The sequence below is a fragment of the Coprinopsis cinerea genome (assembly GCF_000182895.1).
Source record: "Coprinopsis cinerea okayama7#130 chromosome 7 map unlocalized cont3.7, whole genome shotgun sequence".
Lineage (NCBI taxonomy): Eukaryota > Fungi > Basidiomycota > Agaricomycetes > Agaricales > Psathyrellaceae > Coprinopsis > Coprinopsis cinerea.
Genome location: NW_003307538.1, coordinates 333,363 through 356,261, shown reverse-complemented (window position 1 = coordinate 356,261; position 22,899 = coordinate 333,363). Strand labels below are relative to the sequence as shown.

General features: G+C 52.2%; 5 protein-coding genes across 5 annotated transcripts; 4 read left to right on the top strand and 1 right to left on the bottom strand.

Annotated features, from left to right (window-relative positions):
• Positions 1-40: 40 nt before the first annotated feature.
• CC1G_10454 (hypothetical protein) lies at positions 41-2,730 on the top strand (the record flags this gene model as incomplete). The annotated part of the gene is made up of 3 exons (XM_001840616.2): positions 41-543; positions 595-1,019; positions 1,067-2,730. The coding sequence occupies 3 exons, from the start codon at positions 41-43 to the stop codon at positions 2,728-2,730; spliced, it is 2,592 nt and encodes an 863-aa protein (XP_001840668.2).
• Positions 2,731-2,812: 82 nt separating this feature from the next.
• Positions 2,813-5,400, bottom strand: CC1G_10455 (hypothetical protein; the record flags this gene model as incomplete). Its single annotated transcript, XM_001840617.1, has 3 exons — positions 2,813-3,984; positions 4,037-5,228; positions 5,278-5,400. The coding sequence occupies 3 exons, from the start codon at positions 5,398-5,400 to the stop codon at positions 2,813-2,815; spliced, it is 2,487 nt and encodes an 828-aa protein (XP_001840669.1).
• Positions 5,401-7,141: 1,741 nt separating this feature from the next.
• On the top strand, positions 7,142-8,858 carry CC1G_10457 (hypothetical protein; the record flags this gene model as incomplete). The annotated part of the gene is made up of 5 exons (XM_001840619.1): positions 7,142-8,164; positions 8,217-8,364; positions 8,420-8,574; positions 8,620-8,770; positions 8,845-8,858. 5 exons carry the CDS (start codon positions 7,142-7,144, stop codon positions 8,856-8,858), a joined length of 1,491 nt encoding a protein of 496 aa, XP_001840671.1.
• Positions 8,859-9,719: 861 nt separating this feature from the next.
• Positions 9,720-10,766, top strand: CC1G_10458 (protein kinase subdomain-containing protein PKL/ccin3; the record flags this gene model as incomplete). Its single annotated transcript, XM_001840620.1, has 2 exons — positions 9,720-10,438; positions 10,499-10,766. 2 exons carry the CDS (start codon positions 9,720-9,722, stop codon positions 10,764-10,766), a joined length of 987 nt encoding a protein of 328 aa, XP_001840672.1.
• A 278-nt stretch (positions 10,767-11,044) lies between these two features.
• CC1G_14765 (hypothetical protein) lies at positions 11,045-12,340 on the top strand (the record flags this gene model as incomplete). Its single annotated transcript, XM_002910741.1, has 4 exons — positions 11,045-11,109; positions 11,521-11,562; positions 11,714-12,021; positions 12,156-12,340. 4 exons carry the CDS (start codon positions 11,045-11,047, stop codon positions 12,338-12,340), a joined length of 600 nt encoding a protein of 199 aa, XP_002910787.1.
• Between the last annotated feature and the right edge of the window lie 10,559 nt (positions 12,341-22,899).

Here is a 22,899-nt window from a genome sequence, read left to right as displayed (position 1 = left end):
TCTAACCTACGGTAACCCACCTACCCCTCATCGACGACAAATGGCTAGAAAGAAGAGTCGACAAACGAGATTCAAACTCTCCACTAACCACATTGAGTATCTTTCGAAATCTCAATCAGACTGGTACACCGCTAAAGCCACACGGTCCACCTCTCAGTTCATCAGAAAGAAACGCCGTCGCATAGCGGAAATGCTGGAGGAAACCTCTGGGGAGACAATCGACGCGTCGATGAAGGCATCCATCGAGGAGGCCATCGCTTCCTGGTTCAGGGCAAACTGTCGCCCCCGCGGACGAATTGCAAAAACTGGAACAAAGGCCCGAAGTGGAAGGGAGGTTTTCGCCCACAAGGAATGGAAGGCCATTGCGGAGAGAAAGCGAGAGTTGATGGAGGAGGCGAACTTCCAGGGGGATCAACATATTGGATTCCATCAGCAGGCAGTAACTGAACTTTGGGAGAACGTACCGGAGGGGGAGAAGGCGGCATACAGGAGGGAGGCCGTAGAATGGGATAATATTGCACCTCCACCAGAGATTCAATTCCAGTGAGTATCCCCGAGGCCCATCCGCGCGAATGATTATGACAATGGTTTCAGCAATGCTGAAGCTGCAGCTGATCGCTTCCTCAAGTTCACGGAGGATCTGTACCGGCAAGGCAACGTTCGTGTATGGGCGATGATGATATTCCGGGACAAAGATGGTATGTTGGTGAAGCAAGTAATCGACTTCAATGATCGCTTGGGTGGTCACTCGCGACTGGATGAAGCATTCCCCCAGGAATACGAGCAGACGGGATTCGAGAAGCTCTTCGATAAGTGGATGCGCCCGGTGTACTCGTTCCGCGATACTCCCCCACCCGCGGAACCTCCGAAGGCTACGAAGGATCTCGCCCGAGTGGACTTGGACAAGAACAGATACGGCGAACCAATCCTACCCAACATCGATGAATGCCCCCCTGGTGAGGCCAGTCATCGGAAGTGGCTTACCAAGGTCTTCCGAGCTTTCGTATTTGACAGCTATAGTAAGTCGCTCTTTGAAATCCTCGAACGTGTCTGACATTTTGAACAGGCGCGGCGACAGGGGGTTTGAAAAGGGACATCTCTTGGACCAGGCTATTCGGAAACCTTCGGCAGTTTGTCGATGAATATTTTTGGCCAGACCGTTTCACGTCAGACTTGAAGGACCCTTCCATCATGAAATATGATGTCATCAAAGCTATCCTAACGTTTTGGTACAACCGCCAACTAGATGGAGCCGACCCAGTGTTTTCGTTTTCCCATTACGAAGATCCGAAGAAACAGGGCAGATGGATTCCTAGGGTTTCCCGCGATGTGATTGACGATGACCCCGAGGTGGAAGTGGAAGGGGAGGCGCGGGCTAACCGGCAGAAGGGAAGAGTCAAGGGCAAAGGAAAGGCCGTGAGGCTTGCAAAGACAGCAGCCGAGAAGGGAAAGGGAAAGGCATCGGAACCAGTCGTCGACACGCCTGATTGGATGGAATCGCCTCTCAAACGCATCGGTAATGCCGTCGTGGAGTCTGGGGACTCTCCTCCGCGGAAGAAGAAAGAGGTCACCCGAAGTGGGGCTGGTCGGGCCAGAGAGAGTGGCAATGGTTCAGCAGAGGGTGAGGTATCGAGCGAGAGCGACATGGAAGATGATTCAGACAGGGAGGATACCGGGTCAGGATCGGGTTCGAAGGCATCAGGGTTGAAGGCGTCGGGTTCGAAGGCATCGGGAAAAGGTTCCCGCGGGATGGAAGATGATTCAGACAGGGAGGATACCGGGTCAGGATCGGGTTCGAAGGCATCAGGGTTGAAGGCGTCGGGTTCGAAGGCATCGGGAAAAGGTTCCCGCGGGATGGAAGATGATTCAGACAGGGAGGATACCGGGTCAGGATCGGGTTCGAAGGCATCAGGGTTGAAGGTGTCGAGTTCGAAGGCATCGGGAAAAGGTTCCCGCGGGATGGAAGATGATTCAGACAGGGAGGATACCGGGTCAGGATCGGCGAAGGCATCAGGGTTGAAGGCGTCGGGTTCGAAGGCATCGGGAAAAGGTTCCCGCGGGATGGAAGATGATTCAGACAGGGAGGATACCGGGTCAGGATCGGGTTCGAAGGCATCAGGGTTGAAGGTGTCGAGTTCGAAGGCATCGGGAAAAGGTTCCCGCGGGATGGAAGATGATTCAGACAGGGAGGATACCGGGTCAGGATCGGCGAAGGCATCAGGGTTGAAGGCGTCGGGTTCGAAGGCATCGGGAAAAGGTTCCCGCGGGGGTAAAGGGAAGGTTAAAGGCAAGGATGCGAAACGAAAGGCCAGCCGCGGTGATTCTGGCAACGATTCGGATGGAATAGCGAAGGGTGAGGAACATAGCGCTAATGCGGGGGGTACAGCAAGTGAGTCGCATGGACAGGGGAGAGTTCAGGATGGGGGCGAGAGGTCAGGCTCCGGACTCCCAAACCGTGATGCACGATCAGGTCCCTCCGAGACGCATCCATCTGAGGACCATCAGAAGGAGGATACTGGCCATGCCAAACCGACTGGCTCCCGAAGGAATATGCCCACGACTTCCGTTGGATTAACTACAAGAGCCATGGCAAAATCTTCCCGGGTCCAGACGCGCTCAAGCCATAAGACATCATCAAGGCCGAGGGCACAAGCTCGACCGGCAGGAGGTACGAGTAAAACAGCAGATATTTTTGATTTGAAGACACGCCGCCAATGGGGAAGGAAATAGTTAAATAGTCATATTACTCAATTTGTGAAGATTCAACCTACCTAAAAGAATATCTAGAACTCGAAGTCCTTACTCCATCCAGTTAATCCGACTCTTCTTCACCATCAGACTGTATAGTACCTGCGGATGCCCGTCTCCTTGCCCGCACCGATGATACGCCATCCGGAACAGCAGTCAACACCGATTCTTGGATTCCTGCCTGAAATACGCCCTCGGGATCTTGAAGTTGGAAGGTCGAAATTGAGGTACCCTGGTCGGCTCCACCCGAAGGGAGAATCAGGGGCTCGTAGGCCTGCTCAAACAGATCAGGGTCGATGAATGTGGGGTAGGGTGGAAGGCGAATGTCGGTCGAAGATGGCACGTGGACGGTCAGGTTTCTCATAGCCGCGTTTACCGCCTCTCGAATGATGTCTTGACTATTCCGAGAAATTTCCTCCTGAACGATGGCCCTCAGTCTTCCCTCAAGTTCCTCTCCAACCCTTGCAATATTCGCGTCGATATCCCCAATACGCTCTCGGAGGTGGGTGGTAAGGGTGGTGGATAGTATGGGTGTCAGAAGGGCTGGCCAGTGTCGTTCGAGCGATTGCGAAACCTCCTTCGCAACATCCGCGGGATCGACCTGTCTGTCAGCAAGGTGCTGCGATTCCTGCTCGAGGGCTCTCTTGAATGACCCCTCCAGCCTCCTCTCGGACTCCTGAAAACGGCTGCTGACCTCCCTCGAAATTACGTGTCCCAAACGCTGCTCCAGCTTGGGACCCTCTTCAAGCTCCCGGAGACGCCTGTCGATTTCCGCCAGTCTCTCGTCCACCAATTCGAACCGCGGAATCCATTTCCCATCCTGACGCTCCCCAAATGTGGCTACCCTCTCCTCAACTTCCTGAGCTAGTCGGCCCCCGAACCTCTGTTTGAAGAGCCCAAACTGCCTCTCCTGCTGCTTAATCCTTTCGTCCATAGCCGCGAGATCTTCCAAAACCTTCTCCATGTCAGTCGAACCATCCGGAACATGTCCGCGTATCTCCTCGAACTGCGCGCGGATATCTTCCACCTCCACAGCAACCTTCACGACATCGACATGGACCTTCTCACATTCCTCCTCGACCTCCCCCAGCCGAACGGTGACCTTGTCCATCTTCTCTGCTGCCTTTTCAGCCTGGTCATGGAGTTGGCCCCTCATGCTATAGACATCCGCCTGGAGATCTTGTGTGGCGCTGGAAAGGAGGTCAACGTCCTGGCGCCGGGCAAACTCTGACGACCCTAGAGTGTGAGGAGTTAGTTACAAAGCAATGTACAATCATTTTTCACTCACCAACAATGGTCCCCGCGGGCAAACCGCTGGGCAGGCTGTAGAGAGCCCATTGAGATTGGCCTGAGGGCAGCAAGACGCTCCCCGAACTCGACGCCCCCGTTGAAGATGTTGCACGGGGAGGAGGCGCCTTGGGATTTGCCTTCTTCGAGAACGTGCACTTCTGCTTCTTCAGTCGGCAACGGTGGCACGAACCCACGGCTGGGCGCCAGCATACGCGCTGCTCAGCCGCTATGCAGAGGCTGCACGGCTGGTCGGTGACATCGAATCCTTTCCCAGGTTCCGGGGGAGGACACTGTGTCTCATCGATTTCGTCCTCGGGTTCAGCGACGACGGGCCCCTTCGAACCTTCCGCGGGCTTTCCATCGCCCTTCACAGCCTTTCCACCACCCTTCATTCCGCTTTTAACCCCTCCCTTTGATCCAGCCTTCGCGGCTTGCCTTCTGGTCGTCCGCCTCGTCACACCCCCGCCCGGCATACTGTCCACGTCCTGAGGGGGAGGAGAAGGCCTTGTTGCGGAGTTATCGAAGTCGACCTTCTTCTTCTTCGTTCGTTTCGCTTGCGGGCTCATATGAGTGTTGTCACGCTTCCGTAAAGCTCCTCCCCCCTGGCCAGAGTCTTTCATCTTCCTTCCATCGCCCTCCTCGTCGTCCTCCCCCTCACCCTCGCCATCCTTTCCTCTACCCGTTCCTCCCACCCCCTCATCTCCATCCAACGGGTCCCCTCCCCGTTCATCACCCTCCCAAATGTAACCCTCTTCGGCGTCGTCCATAAGGACATCACCTTGAACACCCATACCACCCTCTCCATCGTTCCCCCGGGCTTCTTCCTCTTCCTCTTCCTCTTCCCCTACCCCTCCCTGTCTTGCTGACCTGACGCCGCGGCGTTTTCCTTCCCCTTCCCCCTCCCCTCCTCTAGTCGAAGTGCCGTTCTTGGTGTTCGCGGAAGTCTTCCCCTTCATCGCTCCCGCGGCGTTGACGTCATCGAGAATGTCGTCGGGTGGTTGGAAGTCGGGTGGTAAGGGCGGGAGCCGGGATAGGAATCCAGTGTCGAGGATGATATGGGGCTTGGACTTAACATCTTTGTCGAGGTACGTTGCGTGGTTCTTCGCGATTTCCGAAAAGAGAAGCTTAATAGGGCGATCGAGAGTCTTCGCGTCGAGCCCTAGCGATTTTCGCAGATCCTTTACAATTCTCTACTGTGGTCAGTGCTTCCCAATCAACGCTCAATGACTGACAACACACCGAATGCTCCAGGAGAATCAACAGAGCTTCCCGCGGACTTCTGTTCCTGCTGGCGTAGATTTCCCAGATGAGACGGCGAGACGCGTTGCTCAGTTCCAGAAAACGCGCAGTTTCGGTGCTCATGTCGAAGGTGGGCAGGAGATGGGTACGAGGGTCGGTGACGTGTAGGGCGGTCAGTAAGTGTGTAGAGGAAGCGGAGCACGTTGCTCAGGCGAGGGCCTGGAGGCTAACCCTAGGTTGGGGTTTGTCGATCGGACTTACCAAAAGGGAAGTCCCGGCATTCCGGCGGCCTCGGGATTTAAAATCATGGCTTAATCGAGCCGCATTGCGATGTCCGTCCACGTTGCTCAGGCGAGGGCCTGGAGGCTAACCCTAGGTTGGGGTTTGTCGATTGGACTTACCAAAAGGGAAGTCCCGGCATTCCGGCGGCCTCGGGATTTAAAATCATGGCTTAATCGAGCCGCATTGCGATGTCCGTCGCTGAACAGCGACTCTATGAAACGAAAAGTTGCGCATATGACTACTGTCATTACTAATACCCCATACCTCGCCCACCCCCATCTTTCTCCCACTTTTCCAGATCTCCTCAAAGTTTGATTTAACAACTTGATGCCTTGGAATTAGACTTTTGAATACAGTAATGACTCGGTTTCCTACACGCTGGACTTGTGTTCGCAATTCGGTGGTGCCGAGGCCTGAGGCTTGGCTTCTTTTTGAATGACATTGGGTGACCAGGTGCATTCTTGCTGGTATCATAGCTTGATACATGCTTTCTGTGGGCCTCTGGCTTTTAATAGCGACTTAATATATAGGCGCATTTGCTGAACAGGAACCAACCACCCGGAAATGTCGCGCATATGAGTATATGGCTGTAATAATCGTCAGAATAGTGTGAGACTACCGCGGAATCAACAACCCTGTGCACCAGTGTAATCTTCGAGTTAACATGTTAATTGCTTGGAATTACTCATTTCGGGTCCCGAGGTCCAGGACTCTGTTTATTTTGCACGGAATTTGATGAGGAGCAGATGAAATGCCCGAGTCACGTCACATTTGCAGAGGTCTCAAGCTCAATCCCTTTCAATACCTTTTGTTTTCTCAAGTTTTTAATTCTCATACACAGGTACCTGTGAGTAGTGTTGGACACGGGTAACCTGGGGGTCTCCTGGTGTCTACCCATACCCGTACCCGGAGGATATGTTAGAAACCGCGCCAGCAACTCGCGATAAACCAACTGAGCCAACAAGGCCGCTATCACCGGTTAAGGTGATAGGCTGCTGGCACTATATATAGAGCTGATCATGTCAGGTATTGGTCGCCTACTGTCGAACGGAAGACGGATAGACATGATAAACAGATATGGGACGGACAGAATGACAGGCCCCTGACAGGATACCTGTACCCGTAAGTAACCCCCGACTCGCCAAGAAACCTGTGACAGTGCCCATGTAAAACCTGTGCCCAACAGGTACCCATGGGTAGGACCCGCAGGGTGTGGGTACCCATATAGGTGCACCCGCAAGTACTTGGAAGTAGACCCATGGGAATACGCAGAGAATGAGAGATGGAGGGCGGACGGGGCATACCAGACAGGTAATGGGAGAGAGAGCGGGCATACACACACCAGACAGGTAATGGGAGGGGGTGGACGGGGCATAATAAATGACCAACCTTCAAGATATAGGTCAGCTGACCAACTAGCTGACCCATATTCCAAGGCATACCAAATGACTCATGAAATGCCTTGGGAGTTGGGTCAGGTGTCCTGCCAGCTGACCCACTATACATGGGAGGTACAATGTGTCAGCTGGCCAGGTCAAGCCATCAACATGGGCTTTTTGCATGGTCAGGTATACCATATAAGATGGGTAAATGTACTGAAAGCACTGGAAACCCGAAGCACCTCAGGTTCCAGTCCATGGTGCCCAACGGTCAGCTCAAGGAGCAGTTCGTGTACTACGTTTACATGATGAAGAATCTATCGGATCTCCATCCATCCCTCAGGGAAGCTATGGTATCCACACCCGTCTTCTTGGACCTTCTCCTGTACTTCTGGCACGCCCAGACGGCAGAAGGCGATCCTTTCGTCCTCTTTACCGACCGGAAGCCACGGGAAGAATGTCTCGTCGTACATCTATTCAAGACCTTCCTTCAACTTGAAAAGGAGGTTAAGCCGTCTGTGACAATCTTGGATCGGGCGCTGGACGGAGGATTCTGCGACGCGTGGTCACTAGTGGAGGGAGCGGCCCTTCGCGCGAAACTGTGTTCTTTAAACATCACCACTCTCAACTCGAACTACCCAGAAAACCGACTCGTCAACCGCTGCTTGTATCTCACCTCCCTGATCGATATCTGCAACATATTCCTCGAACACCCCCAATTCCATCCCATCACTTTCTTCGAGGCCCGATGCTTCGACGCCTTTGTCGAGCTCAACTACAACATCGTCGCCCATATGTCTCCGATCGTCTCCGAATACTGGCTGCTGGAGCTCTCCGGGGAATGCCTTGAGCAGCAAAGTTCTATTCTGACGATGGCTGTAAACTCGGACTACGCACCCATTTGGCACGTTCAAAATATCATCAAGGGAGGGCTACTTCACGCGCTATTCCATATCCTCCGAAAGATCGACTCGTCCAAGGTTGACCACGCCATCAACAACGTCCTGAGAATCCTCACGGCGTATGCCATCTATCCCAAGGTCGCACGCCAGCTACAGGTCCACTTCAACGGGCCCATCCCGCACCAGATGAGGTGCGGACTCGCCATCCAGCAGCTGTGCGGCCGAACCTGGACCGGATTCAAGACATGTGTCGATTTCTTCACCAAGATAATCCAATCCACGCGCTGGGTTCGGGATGAGCTTAGCATCTGCGACAATCTCCACGTACGTCTGCGTTTTCTTCTCCGCCTTTTCGCTCTAACCAGTCCAATTACAGCATCACGAAAACTTTGAGCCGAGGGACAGGTTCAAAAGTAAAACCTGCGCCGGATGCACCTCGGTGGCATACTGTTCTTCGCTGTGCCAGAAGGACTGGAAGCTTTTCCATTGCTATGAGTGTAAAACTGCGCGCGCTGGCTACCTCGGTAGGTCTCTTTCACTCCACGTCGGTTCCAGCTTGTACTCAAAGAATGGCTTCAGACCTCAAAGAATTCCGCAAACAATACCGCCACCGCTACCGAGCATCGCATCTGGCGCTCACGATTGCAGTGTACCAGAAGAACTGGCACTGGGTAGAAAGTGAGACCAGGAACATAATAGACGGACCCACAGCCCGGCACAACGTCATAACCGCGGTGCGTTTCACAACGTTCAACCCTCAGCTCGAGGTCTATCTGCAGCGCCTCCCAGATCCCCTCCCTGAAGGCAGCGATCGTCGGTTCGAAGCCATCGTCCGACGCCATGCTGGAGACCGATCTTCCAGGTTGGTCGAAGGAATGTTTCTCTTGGGAAGGGAACAAGTCTGGGTTCTCGCCGCTATCAAACCCGTTGGTGTGTTGCGGAATGGACTCCCGCGATTTACCGTTATAAATAGTTATGTACGCTATTTCCCACTGGACTCGTAGTCTACTTAATGTAGATTTTCGACAACCTTTTGATGGTGGTTCCTGTGGGCCTGTATAAGTCTACTTAGATTGGAAATATTGTATCACTTTCATCTTGAACTCTGTCGGTGTGTGTCGCCCTAGAAGTGATCTTCTGGTTTCATGTCGAAGAGGGTAGAATCTACTATGGCGCATCTCAACTCCCTGGCGCGAGCCCGAGCATGGTGCCAAAACAGTCCAGTCTACCCAGACTTGAAAGGTTCTTTTTCCCGCGTGAATGGAATGGGAGTGCAGTTGACTTGGTATATTCGCATAGACCGTAACACATTAAGATCATGGGTAAGAAGAAATCAATTTTTATGGACCCACAGGGGGAGAGGGCACTCAACCATTACATCTATCACGAAGCGACTCGGAGAAAACACGAGATAGAAAGCACCTTACCAGAGGCCAGGTCAGCGTCCCCGCACGTAAGAAGCATTCCACAAGCCTCACAACGGCCGCTCCTACATATCGGTGAATCTGGGACCTACTGTTGGGGTGCTTGGCTGTCCGATTCAAGCCAGGACCGGCCAAAAGGGGAGGAATATGGAGATGTCGGATCTGGATAGCCTCGGAGGACTGCCTGTTGTGCCCTGAAGAGAGGTTTCAATGCACCCACGTGTGAACAGGCAGTAGTCAAATATGTAATGGGGCTAAGGCCACACTCAGTATGTCAGTAGCATTCCTTTATGTATGTTTGCGGCAACGATCTCGATTCAAAGCTCCGATTCGGGACGTGTATAAAGCACGGTGGCTGTTCCTCGAGGGGTCCTCAGCCAACGTCGAACTAGTACGGCACCTGGTCCTTCCCACTGCCCAACCTCTCCCCGCATAGCGACCACCTCTTGCGACGAATGCAACAATTCGCAAAGCTGCGCATCAATAACTGCGCTATCGTCGATGGCAAGCCGACAGCGATCACCCTCGAAGTCTCTCCTTCGCATCCGGGCGCAATCTGGTACAGAGAACGTCGCGGTGGACCACCTCCCCCAAATTGGAACTCCACAGACATTTCCGACGCCGAAGGAGAGCTGGAGCTCACCCTCCTCGACCGCATCTCGGAAGGCCGCATAGGTATCACCTACGTGGCGAAAGTCGTCTCCGCGAAGCGAGGCAACGTGGATTTACGAGGGACACTTCCAGAGACGGTCTGCATCAAGTTTGCGAAGCCAGAGTTCTGTCGGGGGCTAGCCCGTGAGGCCTGGTTCTACGAGCAACTGGAATCATGCCAGGGCACATGCATCCCGAATTTCTACGGATTCTTTTCATCGTCCATGAGAGAGCAAGCCTGTTCTCTAAACCTCGAATTCACCCCATGGACCACGAGGGAACATCATTACCAGGAAGACACGGACTCACCCCCCCAGGACAATCTTCCTTCTGCGGACTGGCTAACTGACGACCTCACGCCGCACTACGCAGGCTTTGAGTCACCCCACGAAGACCCATCTGGCTACCAGCGAAACTCTCCGTGGTACAGATGGAATCGCGATGCTGACAACCCTACATTCAGTGTCCTCATCCTCGAGCTGTTGGGGGAGCCCTGTACTGGCGAAAGGGGGATCGACGTAAAGTAAGTCTTGACACTCTCATAATCCCGAATAATTATTTAGGCAACGACTGTGTTGTACAGAGAGGCGATTGAAGAGGCGTTAGACGACATCATGGCACAAGGAGTCGTCCACGGAAACATTTCGGCTTGGAACATCCTATCCATCCGCGACCCAATCAACAGCAGCAGGTGCTCCCGACACAACGCTGTTCATTCTTGGAGAGTCATTGACTTTGACACATGTGCGAAGGTCGACATTGAGAACCTGACCGACTATGGAACCATGATGCTTTCAATCGGGAGGGAGGCCCTCCATAGGGACAATGGATTTAAGCTTTTATCGAAGTAAACCTTCGATGTCGAGTTGGTGTACTTGTTTATAACGATAGCAGAGTAACGGCCAATCAATCGAGGCTGTCTTGGTATTTCCACGCCCATTCGTCTTTCTTTCATGGTACCGGCGGGCTTGCCGAGATAAGTGTCGATCCCCGACCCCGGTCTTCTGCAAATGCGAACGCCTCGGGAGTTTGTGTGGAGTGCATGGACGGCCTTCCATGTTGTAAACAGAATGCACTAACCGTCCTCGTCTCCGATCCAACAACCATTGAATATCAAACACTCCCCAAGATGACAGCCATTGAATACCAACGAAACATCCGTCGGTGTCGATCATCTCCCAATCACAGTCGGAGGTAAGTTCCCATGCAGTTGGGTCAAAGCCACGGTGACAGGTCCGATATTTGTTTACAGGCAAGCATCAACCCAAAATGCAACGCCGGGGTTTACGTTTATAATGTTGCTACAACTGTGTGTGTGTGTCTTTTTCCAAGGTCCACTAATGGAGAGGAACTCCTTAAAATCTCTCATCAGCCCAGTAAGTTATCGGGACCAATGGGCCGACGATGGAGTAGCCGACTTGAACCCGAGGAGTTTTCTTTCGTCTCCATTCTCATCTCTCTGTGCTTGTAACAAAACAATCTACGTACAACATAATCTGTCCACATTTGCACATACACGGACTAGCAAATCCTCATATTACGATACAAATCGTCGTACTGCCATCACGACCTGAAAACGAGGCCAGTATTAGTGAGCACGCGCAGTTGGTCCGAGCTCCTTCGCCCCACATTCAGGCGTCTCCTCCAGTACGTCGAAGAGCTGGGCGACCGGGCACTTCAGATAAGTCTTAATGAGAGGTATCGTAGCGACCAAACTGCTAGCAAGAGAAAAAAATTAAGTGATCCTATCAAGGCTGAAAAATCCTCTGACTGTGTGGCGTGGAGTGATCGTCAATAGTAGTGAAGTGACTGTGCACTATAAGTCCGCCCCCCAGGAGATTTTCCTGGGGAATTCCCGCCCGAGCAGGAAGGGAACTCCCGCTCCAGCAGGAGGTTCCTCTGCAAGTGCGGGAGGATTTGCTGCCAAGGCAGGAAATCCCGAAGTCTCGTCCCTCTGCTCCCCATACACCTCGCGGGAGATTTTCCTGGGGAAATCTGCCGTTTTACTGCGGGATTTCCGCCAGCGCAGGTGCAGGACCTGCCTACCCAGGAGGCTGGAACACGGTGCACCCGGGGGAGCGGGTTCTCATCGACCTGCGGGAGCAGGTAATTCCTTATTTTAACTGGAGGTGCAGGAAAGATAGAATGACTGTATTCATGGTATATACGACACGAATAAATGCTTATAACATTCCAAACAAAGCCTGGGATCTGATCTGAGGCCCAGAGAGGCATGGAAGGCGGACTGCAAGGACAGTATGTATTAATGTCAGTGGAGTCATCGATCTCTTTGGTGGTGATTAGATTATTTACTTACGTAGATACTCGGACCTATGAGAAAAAAAAGAGGATAAACGAGAAGGCTAGAGGAATCAAGGTCTCAGACGACGAACCATGGGTACCAGGGTGGAATAAGCGCACCTGAAGAACTCGCCAAACAAGACGACCCACTCGCCGGGTGTCTGCAGACCCAGCCAACTGCCAGAGGGGGAGTTATCCAAGGTGGTCTGAGAAGGGGCATGCTCTACTCCATCAAGGCAACTCGAAATGAGTTTTGAAAGGAACGCGAGTATTTAAGGAAAACACCTAAAGGGAGGCTGACGATGAAGGTTGAACGTTGAAGGTTGAAGGTGAGAGCGAGGAGTCGACTTAAAGCACGTTTTGTATGACACCATCGACACGCGTGACGTCATTGACGTGGCCGTTGTCGTCGATGGGCCGATGGCGCATACAAACATTTTATTCACAAAGTCTATTTACTGTGCAGTGTGGCTAGCCACCCTCCAAGTCCAATTCATCCACATGAATGAACACACCTCCCAGCCAGAACGTCCTTCATGATCTCGCGCTCGCGTACGAGGGCAGCCTGTTGTCGCTGGTATCTTGTGGTTGAAACCGCCTAGGTGGGCTCGATATTGTTCCCTTGTGCTTGCGCAGGTTGGTCGAACCGCCCAGGCGGGCCAACATTTTGTCCTGCCTATAGGGAAGGACAGGGGTAACCCCCCGGGTAGCCGGACACCTACCCTTACCCCCACCCCCCAAAACCCCTACCCCCGACTGAGGGGTAGGGGTAGTACCCTTACCCCCCAACCCTGAGGGTTTTGACCAAGGGTTTTAAGTATTTTGGCACTAACCATTAGTTATAGTAGTCTATATGGATATTTTTATGTGCTTTATTGCACATACAGCAGTTATTCAGTAGATACATTACATAGATGTTGAAATAAATAGGTTTGGTTTGGTTTTTATCAAAACCCTTACCCCCAACCAGGGGTGGGGGTTTGGCCAAGGGTAGCCGGAGACCTACCCTTACCCCTACCCCCGCTCTACCCCTGGCCTCTACCCTGGGGGTTTTAAAACCCCTTGACCATCCCTACCTGCCTAGGGACTCCTGCTTGCGCAGGTTCGTCAAAACCGCACAGACGGGGCTGGCGTTTCGTCCTGCTTGTGCAGGTTTGTCAAAACTGCACCGGCGGGTCCGGCGCTTCCTCCTGCTTGTGCAGGTTTGTCAAAACTGCACCGGCGGGGCCGACTTTTCCTCCTGCCCATGCGGGATCAACCCTACCGCCAGGGCGGGGTTGATCAACGAAACTGCCTCCGCGGGACTCATCCTGCGTTGGCAGGAATCCACCCGACCTGCGCAGGACCCGGCAGGAGTTCCCCAGGAGAATCTCCTGGGGATCGGTCTCATAGTGGTGGAAGCAAAATGGAATTGAAGGTTGGTGGGAGGGTGCTCGATATGCACACCGTCGCCTGCATGAGCGGTCTGATGGACAGCCTCGAGTGCATATAGGTTGAGTATGTGTTCAGCTTCGAGGAATAGCCGGCAGGGGTAGGCGTCCCGTGTTTTACTGCTCTGACATCGGTCCCACAATCAATAAGAAAAAAGAAAGAAAGGCAAACAACGAAAGAAAAGGACAACTAGATAAAAGGCGACACCTGCGCAGCCTCTCAGACCGACCATCCCATACTCTTTCATTCAGAGCCCCAGCATGGCCAATAACCAGTGGTACAAGTCCATTCCTCCGCTCCCTGGCCAGAGTCGGCGCCAGCTCCTACTGTTACGAATTCCGCCCCTATCTTTTCTCTTCGCGTCCTTTCTCTATCACATGACTCATTTTCTTGTTCACATGATCTCTTTCTTTATCTCGTGACTGTTTTATCAGTTAATTCTTCTTACTGCTGCGGTGCAGCCTTCTTTGACTCTTTATGACTTCTTCTTGCTGCGGCGCAGCCACTCTCTATTGTTCTCTAATTTATCTCTGCTGCGCTCCGCAGTAACCTGTGCTCGCACAGCCTTCTTCTCTGACTTCTTTTGACTCATATTCACGTAGCTAGACAGGTATATAAGCTCTGTAGATACCTCTCTTGTTCCTTAGCTAGTTCTCGTGAATCATACCCTCTTCTACTCTTCCCTCGAACTCGCTCTAGTCGTCTTAAGACAATACCTCTTGTGAGGCACTCTTAGACGCCTATCTCCTCGAACTCGCCTCGGAACCACGACTCTACGGTCGACGTGCATGCTCACTTGAGTTCGCGTCTCTTGACCGTAACAGAAGAACTAGCTCCAACACATCGTCACTCGTACTTACGGGTGACGACCCCATCGACCACACAGAATTCGCGCACATACTGCAGCATCTGATTCCCCGCGGAAGCGACTCTCCTAGCACCACGCGCCATTTGTCGACCCAGTAGCCACCCTAATTGCCTCAACACCCGGTATCCCAGTCAACCACACCCAGAGGACGTCTCCGAGGGCTTACCCCAAGCTCAACCAGACCATAAACACCATCTTCACTAGCAGTTAACCAATCGCTCCCTGAAGAAGAAACCGAAGAAGAACAAGAAGACTCGGAAGACAAGACTGACAACACGGACTGCAGCAACTTGGTACACCAGTTTAACTGTGAACACTACGACACCAACGAAGAAGACTGGTTTAACTGCGCCCAACAACCTTGCCCCAACTACCCGGAAGACCCAAGACATCGACCAAGCAAACAAGAACCCTCAGAAGTTTCTTTTGAAGAAGAGCCTTCTGCAGAATTCCAAGACGCCCAAGAAGAACCCAGCACTGAGCCACAGCATCAAGAGGAAGGACCCTTGATTCCAGAACGTGAAGAGGAAGAACCCTTTACGCCAATCACCCTTGAACAACCAGTCACCATGGTCAGCCCAGCCAACCCAGACAACGGAACCCGAGACGTCGTAATGAGCGACGAAACCAACCAGAAGATCCCCGAAAGGCGAATCAATCCGCCATCCCCTTTCACCGGCAAAAAGGAAGACCTCAACACCTTCCTCAAAGACGTGAAACTTTACTTGAAGGTCAACAAGCACATCTACACCGATGACGACAGCAAAATCACCTATCTCCTTTCGTTCCTCAAAGGAGACGAGGCCTCTGCTTGGAAAGAAGCATGGCTACGATCCAAGGAGACCGATTCCGATATTGAATTGGGCACCTGGAAAGACTTTGTCGCCATCTTCAAACAGGCATTCACCCCAATCAACGAACAAGAAGATGCCTTACAACGTTTGAAGACAATGACCCAAGGAAAGAAGACGGCCGAAGAACATGTAGCCGACTTCAAGATTGTCCTATCGAAAACCAATCTCCTCTCCAAGGATCACGCCAACAAGACCGAAGATCAAAGAGTTGCAGACGCTGGAGACACTGTAGCTAGAGACTACTTCCAAGCCAGTCTGAACGACCCGCTTCGAAAGAAGCTCTTCGACCTCGAGAAACCCCCTCGAACCTTCAAGGAGTGGACAGAGAAGGCCATTGAAAAGGACAACAACTACCGTCGCTACTTTGCCCTCACCAACAAGGCCTCGACCAAAACTTCGACCTCAACCAGGCAGTGGAAATTCAGTCGCCCCGCTCCTGCCAAGGACCCTATGGCCATGGACATCGACACCATCATCTCCAAAGTCAAGGGCTTAGACCAGTCTGCAGGGACCGCTTTAGAGCAACACATCAGGGCAATCGGCCTTGGAAAGCTCTCTCCCCAAGAGAGAGCCGACCTGATCAAGAGAGGAGGATGCTTCCGTTGCCGAAAGGACGGACATCGCTCCTGGGAATGCCCCAATAACACCACCAACAATCGCTCTGCAGGGACCAGCAACCAGAACACCAGTAGCCGTCAAAACTGGTCTTTCCGCCCAAAGAATGGCAAAGATCTCTACACCAACATCCGGGCTGCAATCCAAGAAGCAGGAGAGGAAGTCGTTGAAGAATTTTACAAGGAACTCGAAACCAACCAGGGTTTTTAGAATGGAGACCTGCATCGACGTCAGTGTCTCCCTATTTATCAATTCATTCTGCCTTAGTAGCCCGAAAGAACAATAAATGCTTATTTATTCCTATGCATCTCGAGGGCGAAACGGAGAGTGGAAAGATAATCGTCGACACCGAAGGAATGATAGATTCTGGAGCTGGAGGGAAATTCATCGACCAAAACTTTGCCCGAAACAAGAAACTCCCACTCCAACTCCTTCCAACCCCTCTGAAAGTCTACAACGTAGATGGAACCCTGAACAAACAAGGAACCATCCGATACTCAACCACCATAAACATCACTATCCACGGACACACACGACCCATTACCTTCTACATCACCGGCCTTGGAAAACAGAAAGTCATCATGGGTTTTCCCTGGCTTGAGGGAAGCCAACCCCATCATCGACTGGAGGAAGGGTACCCTTGAGTGGCGACAGAACCCTTCGTCAACACCACCGATCAGACCCACCAAGCCTTACACCCAGATCTTCAAGACCACCGATCGAAGAAATCCCGGATACTGAACCTCAGAACCTCGACCCACTACCTGATTGGTACCCGACCACCTCTCCTATGATACCCAAGGACCACTTCAACACCTTCGAAACCTACGTCAACAAGCTTATGGAAGGGAACTTCCATTGGGATAATGACGAGGGATCTCTCTTGACCGACGACCTGGTGATCTCATTCATCAATGGAGAACTTTCTGACGAAACGGAGGACATCTGGATCAACACCACCCTCACCCACTCACAGGCCTTCGAGCTCAAGTACAACCAGCGAGAAGAAATCAAGGACATCAGGCAACACGTACCTCCGGAATATCACGAATACCTCTCTGTCTTCGACGAGAAAGCGGCCTCCCGATTCCCCGAGTCTCGACCTTGGGACCACAGGATAGATCTGAAACCAGGATTCGAACCGAGGTCGTCCAAGGTTTACCCGCTCACACCAGAAGAAGAGAAACTCGTCAAGGAATTCATCGATGACAATCTGGCCAAAGGATACATTCGACCGTCAGACTCCCCACAAGCATCCGGATTCTTCTTCGTCCCCAAGAAAGACGGAAAGAAACGCCCATGTCAAGACTATCGCTACCTGAACGAATGGACCGTCAAGAATGCTTATCCCCTTCCCCTGGTTACGGACCTCATGGACAAACTGAAAGGAGCCAAATACTTCACCAAGCTCGACGTCTTGAAGGGTTACAACAATATCCGTATACGCGATGGAGACCAGTGGAAAGCGGCATTCAAAACAAAATTCGGCTTACACGAACCTACGGTCATGTTCTTCGGCATGTGCAACTCCCCAGCAACCTTTCAAGCAATGATGGACCACATATTCTCCTTGCAGATCGAAGGGAACTTTGTCATCATCTACATGGACGACATCCTCATCTTCTCCAAGACTAAGGAAGAACACGAGCGACACACCAAGGAAGTCCTTCGGATCCTTCGCGATAACGATCTCTACGTCAAACCCGAGAAGTGCGAATTCACCAAGGAAAAGATTGCTTACCTCGGGTTCATCATTGAACAAGACCGAATCTCCATGGACCCAGCAAAGGTTAAAGGGCTCCAAGACTGGCCCGCACCACAAACCATCAAACAAGTCAGATCTTTCCTTGGCTTTGGAAACTTCTACAGGAAGTTCATACGGAAATACTCCGACATTGCTCGACCCCTCAACGAACTCCTCAAGAAAAACCAAGCATTCAAATGGACCGAGGAATGTCAAGAGGCCTTTGACACCCTGAAGAAACGCTTCTGTGAAGAACCTGTTCTCATGATGCCCGACATGTCCAGACCATTCCAGATCGAATCCGACGCCTCCAAATACGCCTCCGGAGCAGTCTTGACACAGATGGACTCCAATGGTAACCGCCACCCAGTCGCCTTCTTGTCTAAGTCCTTCTCCCCCGCTGAACGGAATTACGAGATCTATGACAGAGAACTCCTTGGAATTATTCGAGCACTTGACGAGTGGCGCCACTACATCCAAGGAAGCCCCCACGAAACTCTGGTCTATTCCGATCACCTCAACCTCACGTACTTCCGATCTCCACAAAAGCTCAAACCCCGACAGGCACGTTGGCAATTGAAACTGACAGAGAGCGCCCATCAAGTTGTCGCATTTACCCTGGACACAAGATGATCCTATCGGATGCCTTGTCCCGACGCCCCAACCTGTGCCCCGAAGAAGACCACGATAACGAAGATATCACTCTACTACCGGAAGAACTGTTTGTCAACCTCGTCGACTTGAAAACCCTCACCATAGGACTCATCGACATTGCTCTACAAGAAGAGATCGCCAAATGCCAGGATTTCGACACGGAAGCCACAGAAGCCCTGAAGATCATTCTAGCCGATGGACCAAAGACCATGAAGGACGACTTACAAGATTGGACAGTAGAAGAACGAGACGGATTCCGACTCCTATTCTACAAAGGGAGAAACTATATTCCTCAGGACCTAGACCTTCGACGCAAGATCCTACTTCGATACCACGATTCCCTAACGGCAGGACACCCCGGAGAACTGGAAACCTTCAATAACGTCAGCCAACACTATTGGTGGCCAGGAATCAGAACATTCGTTAAGAACTACGTCAAAGGATGTGGTGTATGTCAGCAATTCAAGATCAACCGTAACCCATCAAAACCCGCTCTCATGCCCATCCCACCGGCCAAATCACTCCGACCATTCTCCCAGATCTCAGCCGACTTCATTACCGACCTCCCTGAATCTAATGGATACAACTCTATCTTGTCCGTGGTGGACCACGGGTTTACAAAGGGGGTAATTTTGATCCCATGCACCAAAGAGATCACGGCAGAGCAGACCGCACAACTCCTTGTCGACAACCTCTTCAAACGCTTTGGTCTCCCAGAGAAGATGATCTCCGACCGCGGCCCCCAGTTTGCTGCTCAGGTTTTCCGACACTTCCTCCAACTTCTCGAGATCGAATCCGCACTGTCCACCGCTCACCATCCCCAAACTGATGGCACCACAGAACGTTTCAATCAAGAAATCGAGACCTGGTTGTCAATCTATTGTCTCGCCTTCCCACAAGACTGGTCCGAACACCTTGGCATCCTAGAATTTACCCACAACAATCGAAGACACTCCGATCGGCCATATACCCCATTTGAACTCATGATGGGAATAGCACCCAAAGCGATCCCAACCTCCTTCGAATACACTCAATTCCCATCGGCAGAACAACGCATCAAAGCTCTCGACCGAATCAGACATGAAGCCCTTGCCGCACACACATTGGCCCAGCAAAGGATGGCTCAAAGGATCAAGTCCACCTTCAAACCCTTCAAGAAAGGCGAAAAGGTGTGGTTAGAATCCAAAAACCTCAACCTGGGATACCACAAGAAGATCAAAGCCAAACGAGAAGGACCCTTCGAGATCTTAGATGTGTTAGGACCGACCACCTATCGGCTCAATATCCCCGATCACTGGAAACGAGTCCGAGTTCACGACGTGTTCCACGCCACCCTCCTCACGCCATACGTCGAGAACGAAGTCCACGGCCCTAACTTTCCCAGACCACCTCCGGAAGTGGACGACATTTACGAAATCGAGCGCATTCTGAAACACCGCAAAACCCGAAGCGGACTGGAATTGTCGTGAACAGCTGGTATGGCCCCTATTCTCATTTTCATCTTATCTTATCTGTATCCGCATCTTATCTTTCCTGTTACCCCTATCTCTTATCTTTATTCTCGTCTATGGACTCTTTCTCTCATGGAACACTGCCCCGTTTTGCCCTTTACCCTGTTTCTATTGTTCTTATTGTTACGCACTGCCTTGTATTGCCTTTCGACTCATTCTGACGTCTTTTTACTTCATTATTTGTCTCATTTCTTGTTCCTTCGCGCAGCCTCGCGCAGCCTTGTGACTATCTTTTTATTGTTCTTCTGTCTTTCACCATTTGCTCGTCATCTCGACTCATCATGGCTATGTAACTGGTAGAATAGGTATATAAGCTAGGTAGTTCGCTCTGTATTTCCTTAGCTTGACCTCTTCGTCAATTCATCGCTCTATTCTTCACTCCAAACCGTCGCTCATCGTTCTAAGCTCTTTCGTCGCTTTCACCGCTCCTCGTCTCTGGTCTTAGTTTTGGTTTAGTGTTCGCTCTTCGCGACATTAGGTCAAGCTATCCCTGCGCACCGGCAACGCCGATCGTTGTCCCTGCGACCCCGCCGCACTCCTGGTCTTCTGGTTGACCTGCCGATCAGGTCCCACTCTGGCAACCCTGGTTCACCGCTACAGCCAAGATTCCGCCGTGCGAGTTTAAACCGCACTTTGTCCTAGTCTGGTCCGGCAAGCACGCCGACGGGTACATCACCAACACCCACCTGAAGTGTCTGCAACAGCCCTGTCCGAAACGGTATAACCCACTCCGCCCCAGCGACTACGAATACCTAGCCAAGAATCTTCCGGATTACGCCTCCTTTGTTGAATGCCTCCGAAGACAACTACGAAGCAGTCCTCTATTCCGAACATCCACCGCCGCCGCCTGCTACGCCCCCACCGTCCGAAGCTCCAGATACCGAAGAATCCCCAGCCGCTTTCCACTCCGCCGAATCATCCCCTGCCCCAGTAACAGCAACCACCAGCACCGCACCGAAAACCTTTCGGCCACCGTCAACATCATCTGAAGAAGACAACGAAGAAGAGGACGACAACGACGAGGAAGAAGAATCCGAAGAAGAAGATTCCGAAACACCTGTCCCCTTTCACGTTACCTACGCCGCGTTAGCCGAAGCCCTCCCCGCAGTAACAAGCCTTCGCCGCTCCGGACACTCTACCCCCACCACAGCCCTTACTTTCACTCCTCGCCGCGCCCTCACACCACTTCCCACCCCCAGGGAGTCGGAGGACACGTCTGTTGCCCAGCGCTCAGATAACGAACCTCCCACTTCCACTTTATCACCATCCCTACTATCTCCACCAGCTTCTCTGCCACCCGTCCAACTAAACCCCCGTTACCGAACCCACAAAGCCTACTCCCGAATTCAGTATGTCCGACCCCACTCTCCTCAAGTTGCTTGCCGAGCAGCAAGAGACTACCAGGCGGCATCCAACAATCCCTGGATAAGCTCACGGCCGCCAAGACCGCTTCCACCAGAAGCCCCGTCAAAGCGCCTGAGCCCTTCAAGGGTGACTCTGGTGATACCCAACATTTCATCCGCTACTTCATCCAACTGGGCCTCCGCCGATTCCGAAACTCAAAGGCGATGACAAGAAGTGGATCTCAGCCGCCCTCTCATACCTTCAAGGTGCTGCCGCTTCCTGGGGCCGTCCAATACCTGGATCAGATTGCCGCCCACGAGGCTGCCGCCGACGCCGCTCAGAAGGCTTCCCATCCCTGGCCTTTCAATGGTGATTGGTCTGCTTTCGTGGTTGCCTTCAAGAAGCGCTTCCAACTGTCGCGAAGAGCGAACACTAAACCAAACCAAAGACCAGTGATGCGGAGCAGATAAGAGTGGCGAGTGAGATAAGAGCGATGAGCGACGAATGCAGATGACAGCTGAAGCGATGTATTGACGAAGAGGTCAAGCTGAGGAAATACAGAACAGACTACCTAGCTTATATACCTATTCTACAGTCTACATAGCCGCGATGAGTCAAAATGACGAACAAATGGTGAAACGTCGAAGAACAATAAGAAAGGTCATGAGGCTGCGCGAAGGCTGCGCGAAGAACAAGAATGACAACAATAATGGAACAAGAGGGTGTCAGGATGAGTCGAAAGGCAGTGCATAACAATAAGAACAATGGAAATAGGGCGAAGGGCAAGACGAGGCAGTGTTCCATGAGTGAAAAGGTCCATAGAGGGAATAAAGGAGCAAAGGAATAGGGGAAACGAAATGATAAGATGCGAGACAGATCAGATAAGATAAGGATGAAAAATAGGGGTTATACCGGCTGTTCACGACATTACCCCCCTTTCTAAGCCTCATCGTCCTCGATGATCAGCGGTAGGCGGCGTCCCAGTTCCCAGTCAAAGTCGGTAGGCGGGGCATCGGTGAAGTTCTCGAGTGGGCGCCATGGAAGAGAGCTGAAGATAGTAGCGGAAATCCGGCGTGGTGCAGAGGGGTGTCGCTGGTGGAACTCCTTCACGATCTCGGGCGCGTGCTCCAAGTTCTCCTCCGGTTCCCAAGTGTTGTCCGTCGACCCATAGCCTTTCACAACTAACCAAGTACTCCAGTTTGCGATTCTTTCCTCGACCTCTCCAACGGCTGTCTAAGATGTCGTGAACCTCGTATTCAAGCTCCCCCTCCAATTCAACAGGCTCAGGCGGAGGTGGCAAAATGCCGTTGACATCATTGCCTTTCCAGGGGGAGAGCTTGTCGACGTGGAACACAGGGTGGATGCGGGAGAGGGACGGGGAAAGCTCAAGTCGGTAGTCGAGGTCGCCGACACGTTCAATAACCTTGTACGGACCGAGTTGGAGATCGCCGAGTTTGCGGGATGGAACCTTAATCTGGATGTCCTTTGCGTTAAGCCAAATGTAGTCTCCAACCTTGAACTGGTGGGCCGTTCGTTTGCCGGACTCGTACACATCCTTTTGTTGGGCCTTCTCGAGACGTAAGGCAGCCTCCACATCCTTGCGGGCTTCTTGTAGCTGCTGAACGCGCTCGTCAACAGGGGCGGAGGTCGGTTCGCTTGCCG